This window comes from Erpetoichthys calabaricus, chromosome 18 (assembly GCF_900747795.2).
Source record: "Erpetoichthys calabaricus chromosome 18, fErpCal1.3, whole genome shotgun sequence".
In the NCBI taxonomy this organism is placed as follows: domain Eukaryota; kingdom Metazoa; phylum Chordata; class Cladistia; order Polypteriformes; family Polypteridae; genus Erpetoichthys; species Erpetoichthys calabaricus.
Genome location: NC_041411.2, coordinates 77,094,324 through 77,114,921, shown reverse-complemented (window position 1 = coordinate 77,114,921; position 20,598 = coordinate 77,094,324). Strand labels below are relative to the sequence as shown.

The window sequence follows — 20,598 nt, the reverse complement described above, 5'->3', positions numbered from 1 at the left end:
TCCTGAACATCTACAAATTATTTTAATGCATAAGAAAAAAAATAAATAAATAAATAAAAGGAAAAGGTTCAAAACAAAAGGGCGCCGTCAGTTCACGAGGGAGCTCTGATTAGCCGTCTGCATCCCTGCTGTGCCGAATCCTCCATTTCTAATGCAAGGCCTGCTCCCACATTGTGGAGGGCACCCTAGTGGTGAAGGAGGGTAAGTTGCGCACCCCTGGGACGCCGTGAAAGTCTGAGTGAGTCACCTCACTTTCCAGGAGGTCTAGCTACAGAATTCCAGAAGCTGATGGTGAAAGGCGCCATACAGCACCTTCAGTAAGTATTTTGAGCCCTTCATTGTTTTACACACCTTCCTTTGTTGCAGCCTGCTGCTAAAATCATTTCACTAATTTTTTCCCCCACATCCAGCAACACTGAAGAATAACAACGCAAAAAACTTTCGGAAATGTATTAAAAATAAAAACAGTAACTATCCCACTGACACAAGTATTCAAGAGTTAATCGAGACCCCTTGTTTGGCTGCTGAAAGCATTTAGGGTCTCTGAATTGTACAAAGTAAGGCCACATTCGCACTGCTTTGTTTGCATTTAAACAACGGCATCCTTACATGAAGGTGGTCTCCGTCTACGCTAGCATTTCCACATTGAGGTGGTCCGAGTAGTCAGACGAGGGGAGATGCGGTCCGGTGGACAAGCCAGCCCGCCACTCTCAAGCAACTCAGTAAAGACCCTTGCAGTGTTTCATCTACAGAACGACTTTTACCTCCCCTAGATGGTCAACTTCGGCAGGACTGATCTGACCATGGACCATCCAATCAGTAGCAGCGACGGGCGGTGAGTGCAGGACACAGGGGCTTAATCAGTCTGGGAATTTGTGGGGAACAATTAACAATCGCAAGCCCCTTTTCGCGTCATGAATGGGGTTCAATGGTTTACCCATGCATGTTGGCGGTGGGTAGACACACGTTGATGCATTCCGTGTAGCATGTGGGCAACCTCAAACGTCTAAGACCATCACAAACCAAGCATTGCTCGATCTCATGTGCTGCTGCTGCCTGATAGGCCTCTCGGAATTTTCTTTTGTCCTACGATACGAAAAAGGTGTGAATGGACCACGGGTGTCACGAAACGGCTTACACTTTTATAAAAACAGATAAACGAATATACAGGAGCAGAATTCGTGATAGAACATTAGAACCATCCGGATGAGAACAGGCCATTAAGCCCAACAAAGCTCGCCAGTCCTGTCCACTTCATTCTTTTAAAATAACATCAAGTCGAGTTTTGAAAGTCCCTAAAGTCCTCTTGTCTACCACACTACTTGGTCACCTATTCCAAGTGTCTAATATTTGTGTGGATTTGTTTGTTCCCGTGTTCTTGATGAACTTGTTTTGAAGTCATCATCTGAATCCTTTTGTAAATTTGAACTCTCTTCATCTCCTTCTCCTTAAACTGTAAAGGCTCATATCTTTTAATCTTTCCTCACAACTCATCCCCTGTAGCCCTGAATCAGCCTCGTTGCTCTTCTCTGGACTTTCTCCAGTGCTGTTATGTCCTTTTTGTAGCCTGGAGACCAAAACTGCACCCAGGACTCCAGATGAGGCCTCACCAGTGCGTTATAAAGCTTGAGCAGAACCTCCTGGGACTTGTAGTCCATGACTAAAGGTTGCATAATCTGTCATTTAAAGCGTTAGAACAATCTAGATGAGAACAGGCCATCCAACCCAAGAAAGCTCACCAGTCCTGTCCACTTCATTCTTCTAAAATAACATCAAGTCGAGTTTTGAATGTCCCTAAAGTCCTCCTGTCCACTTGGTCTCTTATTCCAAGCGTCTGTGGTTCTCTTTCTAACTTCCTAATGTTTGTGTGAAAGTTCACCCTCCCCAAGTTTCCAGCTGTGTCCCCGTATTGATGAACTCATTTTAAAGTCACCGTCTTGATCCACTGGACTAATTCCCTTCATAATTTTAAACTCTTCACTCAGGTCTCCTCTTACTCTTCTTCTCCTTAAACTGTAAAGGCTCAGCTCTTTTAATCTTTCCTCATAACTCATCCCCTGGATCCCTGAATCATCGCTCTTATCTGGACATTTTCTAGTGCTGTTATGTCCTTTTGTAGCCTGAAGACCAAAACTTCCCACAGATGAGGCCACACCAGCGTGTTATAAAGCCTGAGCAGAACCTCCTGTGACTTGCACTCCATGACTAAAGCTTGCATAATCTGACATTGGCGTTAGAACATTTGAACAATCTGAATGAGAACAGGCCATTCCACCCAACAAAGCTCGCCAGTCCTGTCCACTTCACTCTTCCAAAAATAACATCAAGTCGAGTTTTGAAAGTCCCTAAAGTCCTACTGTCTACCACACTACTTGGTCTCTTATTCCAAGAGTCTGTGGTTCTTTGTGTAAAGAAATCTTCCTAATGTTTGTGCAAAATTTACCCTTAACAAGTGTGTCCAACTGTGCCCTCGTGTTCTTGATGAACTCATTTTAAAGTCACCGTCTCGATCCACTGGACTAATTCCCTTCATCATTTTCAATCCTTCACTCATGTCTCCTCTTCATCTCCTTCTCCTTAAACTGTAAAGGCTCAGCTCTCTTAATCCTTCCTCATAACTCATCCCCTGTAGCCCTGAATCAGCCTTGTTGCTCTTCTCTGGACCTTCTCTTGTGCTGCTATGTCCTTTTTGTAGCCTGGAGACCAAAACTGCACCCAGGACTCCAGATGAGGCCTCACCAGTGTGTTATAAAGCTTGAGCAGAACCTCCTGGGACTTGTACTCCACATATGAAGGTGCTATATAACCTGACATTCTGTTAGCCTTCTTCATGGCTTCTAAACACTGTCTGGAAGTCGATAGCTTAAAGTCCACTGTGGCGCCTAAATCCTTCTCATAATGTTTCATTTTAAAGTCACCGTCTCGATCCACTGGACTAATTCCTTTCATCATTTTAAACACTTCAGTCAGGTCTCCTCTTCATCTTCTTCTCCTTAAACTGTAAAGGCTCAGCTCTTTTCATCTTTTCTCATAACTCATCCCCTGTAGCCCTGGAATCAGCCTCATTGCTCTTTTCTGGACCTTTTAAAGTCACCGTCTCAATCCACTCGACTAATTCCCTTCATCATTGTACTCACTTCACTCCTGCCTCCTCTTTATCTCTGTAATGGCTCAGCTCTTTTAATCTTTTAACCTGCTGCCATGCACTCAGCCCGAGTTGCTCTTCTCTGGACTTTCTCCAGTGCTGTTATGTCCTTTTTGTAGACTGGAGACCAAAACTGCACACAGGACTCCAGACAAGGCCTCACCAGTGTGTTATAAAGTCTGAGCTAAACCTCCTGTGACTTGTACTCCACACATCAAGGCGCTATATAACCTGACATTCTGTTTGCCTTCTTAATGGCTTCTGAACACTGTCTGTCAGTTGATCAGGTCGACTCCACTAAGACTCCTAAATTCTTCTCATAAGGGGTACTTTCAATTGTCGGAGCCCCCCATTGAGTATTCAAACCTCACCCTTTTTACTTAACATTACATTAAACGTCATCGTCCACATATCTTCCCAATTCTGACTGCTGTCCCTCTGTGATGATTCAACAGATTTGAGATTTCATGCCAATCCACCGAGCCTGGCCAATTTAACCAGCGTGTTATTTCTATCCCTATTCAAATCTTTTCAGATATGCAGGGTGTCCCAAAAATGTATGAATGATTTAAAATAAAATGTTTATTAAGATGCCTCTACGTTTTGTAATTCAAAGAAGACAAATGCAGAGTCGTTTTTAAGTTGTCACAAGTGTTTGAAGTGCTGATCATTTCTAATCATTCCTACATTTGTTTGGGGTACCCTGTATTGCGCAGGCCTTACTGCACTGAAGCGAATGGAGCAGACTGGCTTTGGCTCACTTTGCATCTCATTATTGTTTGACTGCTAATTAAGGGAAAGAGAAACAATTAAGGGGTCTTTAATGAGGCTTAATTGGTAGTAAAAATGAAGGCCCAAGACGTCTGTCCAATCAGCAGGTGGACTTGGCTGTGCCGAGAATTCAGAAAGCGTCTGGAAAGAAAACCTGCAGTGCACGGTGGTCCTCCGGCATCCGAAATTGGACACTCACCCCCTGCCCTGGGCTTTGCTGTGGGTGGTCTGCCCCTCTTTGGAGCTGTGTAATCATTTTTTTTTTCAGAATTTGAAGCTTTTTGGAATTTCCATTTTTTTTTTCCTTTGTGGGGGTGTTACCCCTTTTATGAAATCAGGAAAGCCTCGGGGGTCCTTTGTCCTTTAGATTCAATAGAGCTTAAAATTGTTATACAAAGGTGCCAACTAGGCTTTACTAATTTATTGATTAGTAACTTGCTGCTTTTGTGTAATTGATTATTGATTTTAATTAAGTATTTCAATAAAAACTGCGCTAAAGGTTAAAATGTTAAAGGGGCAGGGGGCTTTTCTTTTAGGGATTAATTAACATGTTGACGTATGCTGATTTCTGAGAGATGCTCAAGTGGTTGTGGTGGTGTGAGTAGGGCTGGAACCACCTTTAAGGTGAATTGGGCGCAGATCATAAAGGGGGGGGGTAACCCAGCCACATGGGTTAGCTACTGAATGGTCGGTTGGCACACTAATAAGCTTGGCCTAGGGCACAAAATAACCTAACACCAGCACTGCGTACAAGGAAGGACAATTCCGCATGTTGGGGCATCACTGCTTTTCCAAATCTCATACCAATGCCATATAACAGGCATGTGTACTGCATTTGTTATTCCAACAGAGGGTGCATCAAAAACATTCGCAGCGATACATTTTATGAATCCCATACCAAACACCATACAACAGAGACACATGCATTGCATTTGTCCTTTCAACTGATGGTGCATCACAAATATTAAAACTGCTTTTATAAATCCTATACCAAAAGGCATATAACAGGGACATATGTATTGTATTTGTCATTCCAACAAATGGTGCATGACAAACATTCACACTGCTTTTATGGATCATATACTAAATGGCATAAAAGAGAGATAAGTGTATTGCATTTGTCATTTCAACAGATGCCCCATCACAAACATTTGAGCTAATAAAATGCATTGCATTTGTCATTCCAACAGAAGGTGCATCACAAACATAATCACTGCTTTTCCAAATCCCATACCAAATGCCATATAAACAGGCATGTGTATTGCATTTTTCATTCCAACAGAGAGTGCATCTAAACGTTTGCAGTAATACATTTTATGAATCCCATACCAAATATGATATAATAGAGACACATGCATTGCATTTGTCATTCCAACAGATGGCGCATCACAAACATTTGTAGTCAAGCATTTTATTATTTACTAAGTTCTTACTATCCAAAATCTTTATTTAACCTTGAATCTGTTTTCAGCTGAGTTGCGTTCCACCCCCCACCCCAATGGCCACAACGGTAGGTAATCTCATCACTTCTAAGCTCATTCAAGATCAACCACCAGGAACTGTGGGAGACCCTCTTAATTAATAGGCGGAGGGCAGTTCTTGGCTGTGATTGGCAGGTAGTTCCGCCTCTTGGGGGACCACCCAGAAAACACATGGAACTTAACCCGGTAGCTAACATACTGTACATAAAGAAAATGAAAAAAACAAATGATAATGCACCAAAAGTATCATTAGCATAAATAAAAGAATCAAAAACAGATTGAGTTTGAACCCGGGCTGAGACATGACAAATACTTTAAACTTATTTATGAAATAATAACGGGACAGAACAATAATAATAGAAACTATTGTAAGGAAAAATGAATGGAAAAGATGAGAAAAATACGTTTAAATAGAAGCCAAGGAGGAACCTTAAAAACACACACATCCACAGACCCCCACACTTGCTCATGCTCAGTCACTTTACATTTACCAGTCAACATAACCAGTACGGCTATGGAATGTGGAGAGAAGAAACCAGTTAAAAATGAGCGCAGAAAACTGCAAGGTGGGTGAGAACATTAAAAAATGAATTATTCAGTGCAGTCTCATTGCAGGTCATTCGTAAAACATTTAGCAGACTTGGTCACCGAGGGAAGTAAAGCTTAACAGCCCCTCCATGACTGGAGGCTACTGGGATGAGCGTTCTAAAAGACCCCGGGATCAAATGAGTGTGTTATGAGCTCCGGCCTGCCATTCGCTTTTTCATGCCAGCTGCTGCTGCTGCAGGCCGTGAATACAAAGCGCGGCTTCTTTCTAATGAGATTCTTCTTCTTCTTCTTCTTCTGCTTCACTCTGCCATGGCTTAAGGAAACACAATCACTAATAAGTGATCAGAAGTTATAAAGCCGTGTTTAAATGACCCACAATGTGTTCCCAGCCATAACTATCTATTAAAATAGCAGCTTGTTTTATAATTTTCTTTCTTTTAAAGACAGCAATTTCGCTTGGACAGCCAGCTTTAAAAATTCATCAGAAGGATGAACTTTGAGAGATTAGAGGTGTCGTTTTTGACAGCACCTTACTAAATGGAGGGCTGGCTCTGGCTACTCAATCAATATGTCAATGAGGAGGAGGAGGAGGAGGAAGGCCAGATTGTGGCCTCAGGGACTAAAATCATCAATGGAGCGATGACGCAATTTGGGAATGCATGCAACTGGCCCACCATATCAAGGGGTGGGGGGTGGTAACGGGCATTTTTTTTTTTTTTTTTAAATATCTTCCTTGTTATTGGCCGGCATTATTTCCGAAAAAGTCAAAGCCCTCGGTTTTTGATTTTTAGTGTGTCGATGTATGCACACCCCAAGACGTCCTTGGAGGTTGCGGCTCCGTGATAAATGGATAAATGGAGAACTTGTCAGAGGAGATTAAAGCCTCTGCGTTACAAATGTCATGTGAATAAGGTGTCAAAAAAAATCAATTCCTGCACGGCGGCGCGCCGAGTCCGAAAGTCATTTTAGAGTCTAAAATAAGCAAACAGGCATTTCTTCATAATCGCTGAATCCAACAAAAAGTAGAATCAAGTTCGATGTATTACTAAACTGCTCACTCACTCCTTTGAATTTAGTTTTACAGTCTGTGACTTGCTAATTCAATGCATTTTGAAAGAGTCCAGCTGCCTGAAGAGGGCGCCAGATGTGAATGTGGATGTCTGCCCGAGGAAAGAACTGACGTGGAGTGGCGCCCCCTCCAGGCTGCTGTGCCCCCATTTTAAACTGTAAGAGCAGGCGTCTTACAATCTATTAAAAAGGCTTCACTTAAGATGTCAGTCAGTCAGTCAGTCATTTTCCAACCCGTTATATCCTAACACAGGGGTCAAAGGGGTCTGCTGGAGCCAATCCCAGCCAACACAGGGGGCAAGGCAGGAACAAACCCCCGGGCAGGGCGCCAGCCCACCGCAGGGCATCACTTAAGATGTGTCTGCCACCCATCCATCCATTTTCCAACCTGCTGAATCCGAACACAGGGTCACGGGGGTCTGCTGGAGCCAATCCCAGCCAACACAGGGCGCAAGGCAGGAACAAACCCCCGGGCAAGGCGCCAGCCCACCGCAGGGCATCACTTAAGATGTGTCTGCCATGATTGTAAAATAATCTTTCTGAGCTGAAGTGCAAGTGCACGACAATACACTTTGGCGTAGTCGGCAGGATTGGCACCATGGAGGTGTTGGATGGTGGAGGCCGCGGTGCTGTACAGCAATGAGGGAAATGAGTTGACGGCTGAAAAGAAACTGCTTCTGAGGGTGGATGTCATCCTGATGTTACAGGGTCACAAGTGCCCACCAGCAGCTCGCAAACTGGGATGTTCCGTGGTGCGAGTCCATAGCAATACACTGCTGCTGACTCACCACCTTACATATAATAACTAGCAAAATACCGGTGTGTGTAAAGTAGTGTGTTAAAGAAGTTCTGAGAAAGAAAAGGAAACGTAAATAATGGATTAATTAAACAATTAGAACACTTTGAAAAGTAGAATGAAAATCAAGATGAAAATACATTGGAACCTCGGTTTGCGAGCATAATTCGTTCCGGAAATGTGCTCGCAGTCCAAAGCACAAAGCGAATTTCCCCATAAGAAATAATGGAAACTCAGATGATTCGTTCCACAACCTAAAACTATTCATATAAACATGATTAATACAAAATATAAAGTAAAAATACATAAAACAAATTGACCTGCACTTTACCTTTTAAAAGAATCATGGCTGGTGTGAGGGAGTTTCTAAACTCTTGTGGGATTCCACCCAACAGGACGACACGCAGAAGAGCGTCCCAAAGCAATCGCAGTCTCCCAGCGCTGTAGCAGTTCGCCGTAAAAGCGAATCCGAAAAGATCGCGGGCATGCTATAAGCACCTGCCATCGATGGGTGATACAAGGAACAAGGAACATTATAAATGCGCAGGGCACAGTACTAGATGGCCACGGCCCTGCCTGACTGCTGTGTCTGGGTATAGGAGAGCGGAAGACCCCGCTAATACTAATAATAATAATAATTCTTTGCATTTATATAGCGCTTTTCTCACTACTCAAAGCACTCAGCAATTGCAGGATAAGGACCTTGCTCAAGGGCCCAACAGAGCAGAGTCCCTGTTGGCATTTACGGGATGCGAACCAGTAAGCTTCTGTTTGCCAGTGCAGATCTCTAGCCTCACAGCCACCACTCCGCCTGCCGCTCCAATAAATAACTGCGCTGTTGCTGTTTCAAGCTAAATAAAGCTGGTGTTGTTAAAGTACTGAGACTCAGCTTCATGTTTTGGGGTGCAAGACGGGGACTCGCACGTCACAGCGCACACACACACACACCCAGTCACAATGCGGTAGTAAACATTATACGCTCGTACGGATGTTGACTATATGAGTGAGGCACGCCGACTAAGATGGAGAATAGGAGACGATTACCCACAATCCTGCAGAGAGAGAGAGAGAGAAGAACCATCAGCTCAGTTGTGATCACATGACGCTCAGCCGACAAAACGTATACGTACTCCTCGTATTGCAAAACCTCGCTCGTTTATCAAGTCGACATTTATTTAAAATTTTAGCTCGTCCTGCAAAACACTCGCAAACCAAGTTACTCGCAAACCGAGGTTCCACTGTACTGTTAAAAAGAAAAAAAAATGCATTATTCCCATATAACTGCTTGGTACATTTTAATATATATATATATATATATATTTTTAGCAAACTTAGTTTTAATTTCTGTATTGTTCCCAAAACACAGAACTTGGGAAATAACAGTTCACTTAATTAGCTCAGGGGTTCAATCAAAAACAGAAGCTGGTTGGAACAAAAACCTGTAGCCACAGGGGGTCCCCAGTTTGGGAAACACTGGTTTAGGGGGTACACCCGTCCCCCCCCCCCCCCCCCTTGGTTGTTGCAATAGGACATGAATAGGATGGAGTGGTGGCTCTGAGGCTAGGGATATGCACTGGCAATCGGAAGGTTGCCGGTTCAAATCCTGTAAATGCCAAAAGGGACTGTTCTGTTGGGCCCTTCAGCAAGGCCCTTAACCTGCAATTGCTGAGCGCTTTGAGTAGTGAGAAAAAGCGCTATATAAATGCAAAGAATTATTATTAAACCTACCTAACTTTTGTAAGTACACTGCAAGGAATGAGCACAAGAAATTTCAGCTTCCCACCTGCATGGAAAGTGGGAGAATTAGTGAGGAGTCAGTGAGGGCTTTGCCTTTTATAGGTGTAGGTACAGCAGTAGTCGTTCTGGTAGTGAACAGAGATGCTGGGTGGTACCAAGTGACCCACAACCACATCCACACCCCACCACAGCTTTCAAGGAATCGAGCTTTATCCAACAGTCCAAGAACACATAGGGAATATGTAAGCAATACGTGGCATTAGCCCCTGGATTTGAAGCTTGAGCTGGGTTTTGAGGTGAGGTACAGGAATCACCTTGTTGGCAGTCGGCTTCTCACTACACGTTGGTAAAGCTTGAGGCACACAGGTCATCCCAGCTGCTCAGCTCCTACGGGCTGCACGGCCTTCCTCTTCTCACGTTCACGCTCGACGATGAAGTGACAGGCACAGTCATTTCCACTACTGCTTTCTTCCAACCTACTCTTGCAGGTTTCATCATGTCACCCATTACTGCCACTTATTTCTTGCCTGACGTCGTACCCAAGCTGAATGAAGGCAGCCCCGGTCTGTCGTTAATGAGTCGCATGACTCATTGGTTCTTGGTGCTGTGCTGAGCCACTCACTGAAGCAGAATGTTTTCATCTACTCCAGAATTCCCCCCAATTAAGGAGCGATACGCCAGAAGGGCATGTCTAATTGGCCTGGGATGTCCCGTGATGAGGGTAGTCTGCTTTGCTTCATCTCAGAAGACATGCTAATATTCCAGCCGGCTGTTCTTGTATGAAAAAAAAAAAAATGACAGAAATGGCGCCTTTTTCAAATAAAGACGAGCTTAGGTTTCCTTAGATATGCCCAGAAAAATCATAAAACCGTGTTATAGATGAACAAACCTCAAGGAGAGAAGGTCAATTAGGCAAGACCTGAGTGGCAGATATCATCCTATGGGTGCGAGTTCAGCTGCAGCACGACCAGGTCTGCCATCATTGTCCAACTTTTGACTCTGTGGTGGGTGGCCGGAATTCTTACCTGGCCAGGACGCCCCGTGTGTGGAAGGACCGGGGGAAGAGAGAGCATTATCAGGACAGTTTCTCACTGCTGGCCGATAGAGGGCAGCCTCCATGGCTTCCAGTGGGGCAATGGGTTATGAGCATGGCCACCACCAGGGGGCGCATGGACCTTTCCAGGGCCACACTTCCGCCTCTTGGGTTTCCAGCCGCCCCAGTTTACAAGGAGCCCAGGAGAATTGTACAAAATACACAAAAGATAAACAGCAAATAAGGAAGGCAAAATTAACAAAAATACATAATTACGGATCAATCCAGTGCCAAAAAGTAGTTTCCTTCAATTTAGGATAATAAGTAAAAAAGGGCATTCCTCTCTCATACTGCCCTAGAAAAAATGGAAGTTTTTATTATTTCTGTAGTTCTTGTTACGTGGGTGTGAGCCGGTCAGCTGTGCCATGCCTATAGTTGGGCCAGAATGCTACTGCCCAGTTGCTGACTGGCACTAAGAAGAGGGGACACGTCACCCCAGTGTTAGCGTCATTGCACTGGCTTCCAGTTCATTTTAGGATAAGGTTTAAGGTCTTATTGTTGTTCTATCCATCCATCCATCCATCCTCTTCCGCTTATCCAAGATTGGGTCATGGGGGCAGAAGCTTGAGCAGAGATGTCCAGACTTCCCTCTCCCCGGCCACTTCTTCTAGCTCTTCCGGGGGAATCCCGAGGCGTTCCCAGGCCAGCCGGGAGACATAGTCCCTCCAGTGTTTCCTGGGTCTTCCCCGGGGCCTCCTCCCGGTTGGACGTGCCCGGAACACCTCACCAGGGAGGCGTCCAGGAGGCATCCTGATCAGATGCCCGAGCCACCTCATCTGACTCCCCTCTATGTGGAGGAGCAGCGGCTCTACTCTGAGCCCCTCCCAGATGACTGAGCTTCTCACCCTATCTTTAAGGGAAAGCCCAGACACCCTGCAGAGGAAACCCATTTCAGCTGTAGCAGCAATCTCGTTCTTTCGGTCACTACCCATTGTTATTGATATTGTTGTTCTATAACTGTCTTAATGGCTTTGCTGATGACAGAAGAATCTTCACTATTGGAAAGAAAAAGCCCCCCAATGCCTGTCCGGCAGATCAGAAACAGGAGGTCTTCAGGGGGCAGTTGTGGACGACTATCAGCAGAAGACTTTGTGAACAGAAACGTGGAGGCCACACTGTGAGATGCAAACCACTTAAAAAGTGTGGCAGGAGGCTGGGGGCCAGACTCAGCCGGGACGCCTGGAAGGATCGGGAGGCAGACTATACTTCCCCCGGGCTACGAGGGGGCAACCACCCTGGATAGTGTGGGGACCACGGGGACGAAGCATGGAGGCTCAAGCCTATTGGGAGGGGGGCACCCCAAGCCTCATAGAGCCCGGGATATCTGCACTTCTGCCACACTTGGGAGGGTTGATGGAGGACCTTCCAGTGCTTCCGGGAGCTCATGCGGCACTTCCGCCACACCAGAAAGTGCCGCCAGAAGGACATCAACGAGCACCTGGAGCACATCCGGGGGAGTATTAAAGGGGCCACCTTCCTACAGTCGGGGAGCCAGAGTCGGGAGGAGGAGGACGAAGCTTGACAGGAGGAGTGGTGGTGCCAGAAGAGAAAGTGTATTGGGTTACTGTGAGTGCTTTTGGGACTGTGTTGTTGCTGGAGGGATTACGGGGAAGACATGCCCTCCAGCTGTAGAAAATAAAGTCTTTTATGTGTTTTACACGTGCCTCAGTGTGAGTCTGTGTCGGGTCGGGCACAATGTAGCGTCCTTATATCACAACAGGATGGCCAGATTACAGTTTGGGGAAAAAGGGACTTCAGAAAGCCTGCAGAATTCTGGGAAAAAGGTCTCATGGACAGACAAGACAAAAATGAACCTCATCAGAGTGATGGCAAGTGTGGAGATGACAAGAAACTGCCCGAGATCCAAAACAGACCAGCTCATCTGTTAAATATGGCTTGGGCATACATGGCTGCCACAGGTCCTGGCACACTTCGCTTCCCCAATGATGGACCTGCTGACAGCACAATGAATTCCAAAGTGTGTAGAAACATCTGATCTGTTCCAGTAATGGCCTCCAAACCCATTGACTGTGTTTCATCCTACAACAAGATAATGAGCCAAACATCCTGCTGAGGCAACCCAGCAAAGCTAAACAAAATGGAAAATTCCTGAATGGCCAAGCTAGTCACACATTTTAAATCCAACTGAGCAGGCCATCCATATACTGAAGATGGCTGCACTAAAGGCTTGGCAGAGAAGTCCCTCAGCACCTGGTGAAGTCTGTGAATCGCAGACTTTATGCGGTCATTGGCATGCTGGGATATGTGACAATGGCCTGCCGTTGCTGTGGGCCCTGAAATGGGGGGACTGTGAACAAAAAGTGTGATGAGACCCAAATGTCTGGTGATCCCCTTCAATGAAAGTCTGCCATGTGCAGTTCAATCACAATTTTAAACTGTGGAGCAGAGGGGGGCATCAAGGAACGTCATGGAGGACATATATGTGCTTTATAAATGAAATGTGTCTTTAATTACTTTATAAATTGCAATAAACAAATGAAAAGCATTAATTTAAATAAATAAAGAAGACACAGAAAAGGAAAAGAAGTAGAACCCATAGAGCACAATGTGGCATTCAGAGCGGGGTGGCCAGTCATCAGTGCCACTGCCCCATGTGCCACCCTCTTTGGGGTTTTGGGCAGGCGCCCGTTGTGATGTGGATGATTGTTGTGGGTTGTGTAGGCTGCTGATCCATTCATACTGTTTTTCATTATCTATTTAAATTCCTTGGACTTGTCGTGTACTTATTTTGAATTAAACTTCATATAACAGTTTTACCAAATGAATGCGTTTCTCTTGAGAGGGGAATGTCACTTGTGAGAATTGAACGACCGCTCTGATGGTTTGCAGTGCCATCCCTTAAACTGCTATGGGAGGACAACTACAATTTTTACATTGTCAGCTTGAGCCGATACCCCGATCTTGTAAGCCTTGGCAAATCATTCCAGCGCTCACAGGTCCTGCAAGTGCCCATTTGCTCTATAGACAGACAAAATTGTTCCTGGTTTCCGTTATTTCTGTTGAGCTTTCCAATTTCCTTTATCGCTACTCATAGCCATACAGCCCATGGCTGCGTAAGTCGGACTTGTTTAGAATGCCGCGGCTGATCCAGGTCTCTAGATAAGTGTGGGGGCTGCAAAGCACAATACAAGGGGAGGCTTCCACGTGTGCTGCTGCAGCGGGCACTCCAAGCATTGTGACTTTTAAGTATTATTCAGTGTGTCCTGTCTGCAGCCTCCTCTCACACAGCTCATGTCATTAAAAAAAAAAAAGGATATTGAATGAAGACCCCCGTGACCCTGTTCATGTCTAAACGGGTTAGACAATGACTGACTGACTGAACTGCTAAATAACGCCACCAGCTTTATTTGTCAAATGCAGCTTTACAATCACAAACACTGTCAAGCCTGAAAACACATTTACAGCAAACCCGATTCAATTTTCTTTAGCTGGGACCAGCACTCTTATCAGGCGCCCGGCTTGTTTTCATATCCGCTCTGTAGAGAGCAGTTTGACAGAATGACTTCTGGGTACGAGGGAAGAATTGTAGCTAAGATGCCATAGCAACTCCAGCGGGTGTACAGAAAGGTGCAGTGGGCTACCAACTCAGTAGACGGGCTGTGGAAGAGGAATCAGCTGTTAAGAGTGGCAGAGGGGAGGATGTGACTTGGACCGGACAATTTATGGGAGGAGAGAACACTGTTACCATTAACAGAAGACTTTCGGCAATCGGGGGCACCATACCCCAACAGACAGAGATAGATAGATAGATAGATAGATAGATAGATAGATAGATAGATAGATAGATAGATAGATAGATAGATAGATAGATAGATAGATAGATAGATAGATAGATAGATAGATAGATAGATAGATAGAAAAGGCACTATATACAATAGACATAAAAGACACTATATACTGCACAGTCTATAGATAGATCTAAAAGGCACAATATACAATAAGTAGATAGATAGATAGATTTGTAGTGTAGTCAGCAGGATTAGATAGATAGATAGATAGATAGATAGATAGATAGATAGATAGATAGATAGATAGATAGATAGATAGATAGATAGATAGATAGATAGATAGATAGATAGATAGATAGATAGATAGATAGATCATACAAAAATATAAGAAGTACAGAAGAACTATGACTCTTCCTAGAGCAGGCCATAGGCCAAAGTAAACGAGGTGACCAAGATGTTCAGTGTGTCTGAGCTCCAGTGAACTTGTGTGCAGATGGGGTTTGGCTGTAAACCCACCTTAAGAAAGTCCAGACTTCACCTGCTGGTTGTTTCACACTACAGAGATTTTTTGGATTAAAAGATGAGCCGTGTGAAGCGTCGCATGCTCTGTGGAAGTGAGGTTGGCCAATGAAGGTGGAACGACTAGAGATGAGAGCAATCAAATGGATGTGTGGAATCACACAACGTGAGAGAAAGATGACAGCTGAGTTAAGAGGAAGTTTGGTCATGTGCTTGGTTTGGAGATGATATGATGTAAGGGTTCCACCCCAAAGGAGGTCCAGCCCTGTGTAGAGTGGAGCAAGAAGCTTATTAAACCATTGTATGTTAATGATGAGCTAAAGATGATGAACCTAACATGCACTTCTTTGGATCAAATGCTGTTAAAATGTTGATGACTCTGTTTCTGCTGGTTCTTTTTATTTATCGGCCTTTCGCTATCTGTCATGTACAGCTGAAACACTGCTGGTCAAACGGCACTCATGGCTATAATGAAGATGTTGGACTATTCAGATTCTACGTGCATTAGGTGCTGGGTGATGTTTTATTTATAGGCTACAGGTCAAGGTGGCTGTGTTCAGATCTTTCCAGAAGATCACAACCTCAGACTCGTTCACAGAGGTGACTGTTGTGAGATGCATTCTACAAATGTGCTCGGTGTATCTTCTGTGAGGTTAGCTGGGCTCATCAGGTGTTTGGGGTCTTCCAACATTAGACAGCCTCACCCAGGTAACCCAGCCGAAGATGATTAATCCCTGGCTTGCGTCCTAGTAGCAACTGATTCTGGATTTACTGTACCTTCTTAATCCAGAGGCACCTGGTGGCTTAGTCTGTAGCTTTAGTAGCTGATCTGATGGCCGTCCTCTTTGTCTTTGCCACACTGGAAACGTAGGGTTTTCCCCAGTTTTTCCGACAATGTCCTACCAGCTCCTTTGCACTCTTCCTCGAAGTGCTCTTCCCTGTGAACTTCTTACCCTGACCATTTGCGAGGTGGTCTCTGAGAAGATGATTATGTCTGGGTGAGGAGTTGTGATCGTGATGATTTCTGGGAACTTCTACTGCTTGTCCAAGTCCATTCTCAGCTCTGCTTGGGAGTCCAGTCCTTGTTCTTGGCTTCCAGTGGGCATTCTGGGTAGCCTTGATGAAGGGGGTAATGATGACATCCTAGATGACGTGATGGCTCTACTCGTGGTCTGGTCACTGTCTCCATGTATAGCTATTACCCTTTGTTGTCTCTCCTATCGCACAGATTTATGGGATAGATCGATGGCTGACTCAATATTTGTGAAGGAGGCACATCCGGGGTCGATTCCTGTCCCGTTAGAATCGTCCCCAGGACCCTAAATTGAAACAAACCCATTGAGAACGTGCTAGGTGATTTTAATGGGATGAAACTCACGTCTCTGAATCGTCAACGGACGTGCTGCTCTGTCACAGCAGGACATTTCACTGTGAAGTGGCAGTGCCTACATTAATAAACTGTCACATTTGCATATTTCTATTAGGAATGATAATTTGCTTTTCAAAGTTTATGTCTCTGTAGTCGCCCTTTCAGATGCTTCTCCTCTTGCTTTTTCTTGCTCACCCCGCCAAATGTCAGCGCAAATTGGATCTCTACACTCTCTTTCTCTGTAAGGCTCGGCTCCTGCCGCTCACATCTTGTTTATCTTCACTCTGATTGTCATCCAGGGCTGTAAATTGATTTTTTCTTCTTCTCTATTTTTTTTTCTTCAGTCTTTTCCTCCTGTAGCATCACACCGCAGCCACTTCCACTGATTAGCCTTCTGCAAGTTTCCTTTGCGACACGAATCGCACTTTCTTCGCTCCTCGGCTTTGCTTCCCATAACACCTGCACTTCAGAAGAGGTCATACACCTGAAGCTAAGCATCGTTTTGGGGGGCCCGGGCCAGTACTTGGAATTGAGACCACCTAGGAAAAGCATGAGCTGCTACTGGAAGAGATGTTGGTGAGCCCAGCAGGGGGCGCTTACCCTGGGGTCTCTGTGTGGATCCCAGTGTCCCAAATGGTGTAAAAATGGTGCCGTCCTTCGAATGAGACATTGAGACCGAAGTCCTGACTCTCTGTGGTCATAAATGATCCCCTGGGCATCCTTTGTAAAGAGCAGGGGTGGGGGGGGGGTATCCCAATGTCCTGGCTAAATTGACCACCGTGGCCTAGTCATTCATCCCCTGTCTCTCTCACCCCTTCACCACCTAACAGCTCACACTGGTGCAAAAATGGCTGCCGTCGCTGTCATCCTGGTGGGTGCTATACATGAGAGGTGCTTGAAGTGGCTCCCCACTCCCTATGAAGAGCACCTTGAGTAGTGAGAAAATGGGTGAAACGTCGTAGCATTAGTTTACCGCGGTTTAGAAAAGGGATCTCATGTGTGTAGTTGTCTGGGCAGTAGCTCAGGGGAAGGACGTGAAAATTTAAAAGTGCTTACGTTAACTTAAGGCAGAAGCGCAGTTTGCATCTCAAAAGTCGGCACAGCTATGCGCACGCGCGCCGGCTGCTTGACCTATTGTAGTATTTTTACAAGGCAGGAGACACCACTTCTCGCAGTCGCGTTCTCGTCATCGCGTGGTTGTAGAGAGATGACATGTATAAAGGATTCTTATTTATAGACTCCAAGCCAGTTTGTCCGCCCCCCCAAGTAAACTAAATATTCTCTTTTTTTAAATTTTTCAGGTGGAATTTGTATAGCACAATCACTTAAAATACCACACAACCACAAGAACGCCGATTTTGACAAAGTGATCAAGCAGCTTTTGGAGACACAGAACGCCCGTGCTGTCATCATGTTCGCCAGTGATGAGGATATAAGGTAAGTCATCTTCCACTTTCAGGTTGAATGAGAAATCCTACGACTTGTGTGTTTGAATGTAAAATTGTGAACAAAGACTAAATCACTCACCTTTCACAGCTCCGTGACAGTGATTCGAATGACATTTACCGATGTTACCAAAGTGACCTCAAATAGAAAGCACAGAAATTAAAGGAATATTCCCCCCAGTAACGTTTGCATCTTTTATGCATTGCTTACCCCTTGCAGGTTGTAGTGATGGCGGAGAAAAATTTTAATCTTATGTTTTTCATGCAAAATGACAAGAAGAAAATGTTTAATGATATAATAGTAGCCAATAGCCACCAATGCGTACGACAACCAACGACGTGAAAAACATCCACGGGAAAAAAAACATTTCGCATTCTTTGTGTTGCCTAATGTCAGTCATCCAGTTTTTTGATTGTAATGTGCAAAATACTTTTCTTTTTGGCTACAAAAACATTTCAATTATATTTCAGGAATAATCCATGCACACCAGAAACAAGAAGCTAAAGCCTCATGGAATTGGCTTTTTTTAACTAAAGACCAGCCTCCTCTCCTCATTCACTGGTCAAGAGTCCTGTCTTCAATTCTAAATGTCATTCCCATCACTGCAATGCACATTGGATAAGAAGCATACAAGAAAACAAAATCTGGGTGGAGTATTCCTTTAACTCTTTTAGGGCAGATGTTGACTTTTGTCGACTCAAGGGGTTGAGAATGGATATCAGGGGCAGAGGGCGAAGGAAAGCTATAAATGTTGTTAAAACTCACCGTTACATTATAGGTAGACCCTCTTTGCTCGGAAGACTGTTAGACTCGTTGACTTGCCATGTGCATGAGTAAGCAACGTCTAGAATGGCATCGACATCGGGCGGGACAGCGAAGCAAATGCAGAAAGCAAAATATATTGCTGAATCAAACTCTGACTTATCGAACTCTGATTTTGATACACGTGATCTGGAGATCGAAAACTAAAGTCAGGTACTTGCATCAGCTGACCGGTCTTCAGCTAATGGTAGTGCTGGACACACTTCATGCAGCTGACGCACCTACGAAAACGTTCATCCTGGGAGGACTACACAGATGCTTATTGAACTCCGACTTTGATGCAAACGATCTGGAAACCGAAAACGAAAGTCAGGTGCCTGCATCAGATAATCGTAGTGTTGGAAATGCTCGTGTAGCTGACACGCCTACAGAAATGTTCGCACTGGAAGACTACACAGACTTTTATCGAACTCCGATTTTGATGCAAATGATCTGGAAATTGACAACGAAAGTCAGGTGCCTACATCAGCTGATCATAGTGTTGGAAATGCTTGTGTGCCTAACGCGCCTACGGAAACGTTCACCCTGGGAAGACTACACAGACGCTTATTGAACTCCGATTTTGATGCAAATGATCTGGAAACCGAAAACGAAAGTCAGATGCCTACATCAGCTGATCGTAGTGTTGGAAATGCTCGTGTAGCTAACACGCCTATGGAAACGTTCGCACTGGGAAGGCTACACAGTAGCTTATCGAACTCCGATTTTGATGCAAACGATCTGAAAACCGAAAACGAAAGTCAGGTGCCTGAATCAGCTGATCGTAGTGCTGTACACGCCTACGGAAATGTTCATCCTGGAAGGACTACACAGACATCGATTTGTGGGAGATGAGCAGGCAACTGGACTTCACTAAACAACGCGGCCTGCTGGAGGACACCACGGATTAGCAGCCACTCAACTACTTCAAAACTTTCGGCTTATTGGTGATGGGACAAACACGTATGTAATAACTATGTGAATATGCATACTTTAGGGGCTCCTGGAACCTAAAAAAGAGTGACATTTGTCATAAATAAGTAATTTATGATTGATTTATGCGTGAAACCAATGCTTTGTGTGCTTTTTAGAAAACTGAGCCTTTTGGAAAAATATTCAGCCCTGGGACAAAAGGAAGTAAAGAATTCAAACGAGGAGGGCACTTTGCTGCTGGGTCACTTTGCTTTTACCATGAATGGGGTGAAAGATCAGAAAACCGCACACAGCCGCTGGGAGATGTTGGACATTTTAAGTAGCGCTGCCAGAGAGAATAAAGAATAGATGGACACTAAACGATCACTAAACGTTTTCCTCCCACACCCTAAATGTCCGATCTGTTTGCTGAATTAGTGATTTGATGCTGACTATGCGACAGGGTGGGTGTGTACGTGTGTACCTCTCCAGGGCTGGTTCTCACCTTGAGTCCAATGGATTAATAATTCAAATTTTCCTGCGTGTTCTCATTTTTGCAGGCAGGTACTGGCAGCAGCAAAGAGAGCCAATCAGGTTGGCCATTTTGTTTGGCTCGGATCAGACAGCTGGGGAACCAAAGTCAATCCTGTGCTTCGACAGGAAGAAGTGGCCGAAGGTGCGATCACGATTCTCCCGAAACGAGCCACCATAGAAGGTAAGGAAATCCAAATCGATTCCATTCGTCCAGATTGCAGACTGCAGAATGTGTCAGACTTCAGCGGCTTTGGTGTTGCTTTTTGCTATTTGAAATAAAAGGATAGAATGGGAGCAGCTTCTATGTGACGATCTTTCTGGAGGAAGCTAAAAATGGCAGCATCCTGTCGGTGCCCAGTGGGCTCATATTATGGTGCAGCCAGGGTTACATCGATGGCTCAGGTTTATTTTTTTTGTTTATTTAATTATTTGGTTGTTTTTTTTTATATATTATTTTTCATATTATGTTACTAACGCCTTTCTAAACACTCAAGGACACCGAACAATAGATAAAACACAGATTATAAACAAAATTAAAATACAAAAATTAAAATCAGACAGAGCAATTGTAATCAATCAGACAGACCAATTGTAATCAATTTATTTCAATTTATGTCTTTTATTTATT

The 20,598-nt window shown here is 44.5% G+C and overlaps 1 protein-coding gene across 1 annotated transcript in view; it reads left to right on the top strand.

The window, feature by feature from the left end:
* Positions 1 to 20,598, top strand: part of LOC114668449 (metabotropic glutamate receptor 7) — a 507,860-nt gene that overhangs the window by 230,106 nt on the left and 257,156 nt on the right. Inside the window, exons 3-4 of the mRNA XM_051921002.1 lie at positions 17,579 to 17,714; positions 19,997 to 20,151. Coding sequence (XP_051776962.1) covers positions 17,579 to 17,714; positions 19,997 to 20,151 — 291 coding nt within the window. The remainder of the gene's footprint in view (positions 1 to 17,578; positions 17,715 to 19,996; positions 20,152 to 20,598) is intronic.